Source organism: Notothenia coriiceps, unplaced genomic scaffold, assembly GCF_000735185.1.
Source record: "Notothenia coriiceps isolate Sejong01 unplaced genomic scaffold, NC01 NC01_scaffold00035409, whole genome shotgun sequence".
In the NCBI taxonomy this organism is placed as follows: Eukaryota; Metazoa; Chordata; class Actinopteri; order Perciformes; family Nototheniidae; genus Notothenia; species Notothenia coriiceps.
In genome coordinates, this window is record NW_011368110.1 from 1 (window position 1) to 2,980 (window position 2,980).

Genomic DNA, 2,980 nt, shown 5'->3' on the forward strand with positions numbered 1-2,980 from the left:
TCAAGTAAAGTACCTCAACATTTTACTTAACTACAGTACTTGAGTAAATGTACTCATAGTTACTTCCCACCTCTGCTTACTAATGAACATTCAGACAGGAAGTCTCACTTTAATGTCCAGGTGCAGGATGTTCATGCTGTGAATGTGACCGACTCCTTCCAGGATTTGCTGGATGTAAGACTGGACCTGAAATAAAGAGGAGAATATTAGTCCAGACCCATAATAATATGATATATATCAACATGATGTTAGCCAGGTTTTTGTGAATGAATGTGAGTTCTCACCTCTTTCTCTGAGACGGATCCTTTCAGTAATAGATGGTCCAGAAGTCCATGAGAGCAGCAGCTAGAAAACGTGTTAAAGAACTCAGAATACAAATGAAGTTCAACACAACTAAACCCAATGTTACGTTTTATTGAGGTGAAGCGATGACGTCAATTGGTGGCAAAATAACATTCGCAAAATCTGCTAAAAACTGAAGTAAAACATACAATTAACTGCTTCATCTCAAACATGTTGGACTCAACAGTAAGTCTCACAATTTACCAAAGAATCAAAGGTCCATTGATATTTATATGTACCTGATTACAAAGCAGAAGATTATTTTTGATTACAAAATTGTTTTGAGCTAGCTTTGTTTGAAGCTAACATAATCTAACCACCCCCACTTTGTTTATAGAACACATGCCTCTTTATCATGGATAGTTTATTCATAGATGCTGGATTATATTGAATTAATGAGTAGTTAATTACCCAAAATGAACTCCTTTTGCTGCCTAGATTCTAGTAGTTTCTGCAGATTGTGGTGATCCCTTTCTTTCTTTATCTACAGCTGTGTAAACAAATATAACTCTGACCTCTTAAATCTAAAACAGTAAATCGTATTGTCACGACATTAAAGCCGAATGCCAGCGCTGACACTCAGTAAGCCTGTATTCCCTGTGTTGTAGCGTTACAACAGGAAGGATACATCTCTGTGATGAGCACCAGAGTGCGTCGGGTGCAGAAGAAGTCGAGCAGGCAGGCGACTCGGGGGTGCGCCAGGCGGGACAGCAGGTCTCTCTCCTGGAAGCCTCTGGTCCGAGTGCTGCTCCTCACAGGGAGGAACTTAGCAGCGAACACTTCCCCCGTCCGTCTGTGGACGACACGCTTCACCACCCCGAAGGTTCCCCTGAGACACGCAGAGAAGGATCAGATCAGATTCAATCATACCAAGGCTTGCTGTGTGTACGTTTTCACGGAAACATGGCTAAATGTCGACATCCCACCTCTCCCACCTCTCCCACCTCTCCCTCCTCTCCCTCCTCTCCCTCCTCTCCCTCCTCTCCCACCTCTCCCTCCTCTCCCCCTGGACTTTAAAGCTCTCCTATTATGCTATTTTTAGGCATAAATTCTGCACAATGGGAGATCGGGCTTTCTGTGCAGCTGCTCCTTGTCTGTGGAATTCCCTCCCAGACCACCTGAGGACTCCACAGACCACTGATGCTTTCAAGAAAGGCTTAAAAACCTTTCTTTTAAAAAAAGCTTTTGATTAAACTTTTGTTTATTTTGTTTGTTTTTATTAAGCCTCATGTAGCACCTTGGGATTGCTGTGAGCAATGAAAGGTGCTTTAGGAATCGAATTTATTATTATTATTATTATGGGTCTCAGATATATAAAAAATCTGGATCAGCATTTTTAGAGATGTGGGTACGGAGGGAAAGAGAGAGGGTTTTGTTATCTGACGCTGGGTGAATTCCCCGACACACCGGGGACACATAGTTATGTACAAAAAACATCAAAAAGTGCATTTTGCATGATAGGTCCCCTTTACCACCCCACACACACTCAGACACTCAAATCCAGCACCAGACACTTTCTACGCTGCTATGGACAGTCTTGCACTAATGCACATTTCTCAAAGTTATTGAAGTGACTGTTATTTTGTATATATTGATTGTTGTGCTTTTATTTATGTCTTAATGTGTGCATATCGCCAGCTATCGCCTCAAAACCATGGGTGCTCGAGCTCTCAGCTGCTCGGCTCCCAGACTCTGGAACTCCCTGCCACTACACATCCGACAGTCTGATTCCATAACAACATTCAAAACCCACCTGTTCAAACTGGCATTTTCTTTATAATCTGTACCCTGTGTCCTTTTGTAGTCCATTTCCTGTTGTTTGTCTTGTCTTACCCCGGCTGATACTTCACTAAATCCACTGTTTTAATTGTTCCCTATATTGCCCCTATGCCCTGTAAGGTGTCCTTGGGTGTTATGAAAGGCGCCCCCCAAAATAAATGTATTATTATTATTATTTATATGTACAAATGTGTCTGTTGATTGTGTATATAGGTATATACATATTTTTATATATCTTTGATATTGTATTCGGGATTGTGGGAAACGGTATTTCGATCTCTCTGTCAAGCTTAACACAAACTGAAAGATTGACAATAAAGTTGACTTTGACTTAAAGGGGACCTATCATGCAAAATGCACTTTTGTACGTCTTGTATACATGAGTATGTGTCCCCGGTGTTCCAGGGAACTCACCAAGTGTCAGAAAACACAACCCTCTCTATTTTCCTCCATACCCAAATCTCTTAAAAAGGGGCTGCAACGGATCTGATACAGACTGATCCAGATTTGAACACTTCTATGACGTCACAGAAGTGGCGCTACGGCTATTGGGCCAACTCCACCAATCAGGAGGAGACAGCCACGGACATTGCCGTTGGAAAGCGCTGGAGACGCTGTAGTACATAGGCCAGGCCTGTAGATGGTGCTGTTCTCACAGAATCAGCCCATGCAAAGACAGTGTTACATTGAGCGAAATGAGGAATGGCTAAAATGCATGATCTGTTTGGTATTTTGAAAAATAAAAAGTATAAATATGCCTTCTATAGGTATGGTCCTACACTATATTATTCAAATATAGCATGATAGGTCCACTTTAAGTGAAAAGGGCAAATTATAAAACAGAATAACAGTTGGCAAA

The 2,980-nt window shown here is 41.6% G+C and overlaps 1 protein-coding gene across 1 annotated transcript; it reads right to left on the reverse strand.

Moving 5' to 3' along the window:
• Positions 1 to 90: 90 nt before the first annotated feature.
• Positions 91 to 1,171, reverse strand: LOC104962818 (obscurin-like; the record flags this gene model as incomplete). The annotated part of the gene is made up of 3 exons (XM_010791317.1): positions 91 to 186; positions 285 to 345; positions 971 to 1,171. Coding segments are annotated over 3 exons (358 nt in total), but the record flags the coding sequence as incomplete, so codon positions are not given.
• Between the last annotated feature and the right edge of the window lie 1,809 nt (positions 1,172 to 2,980).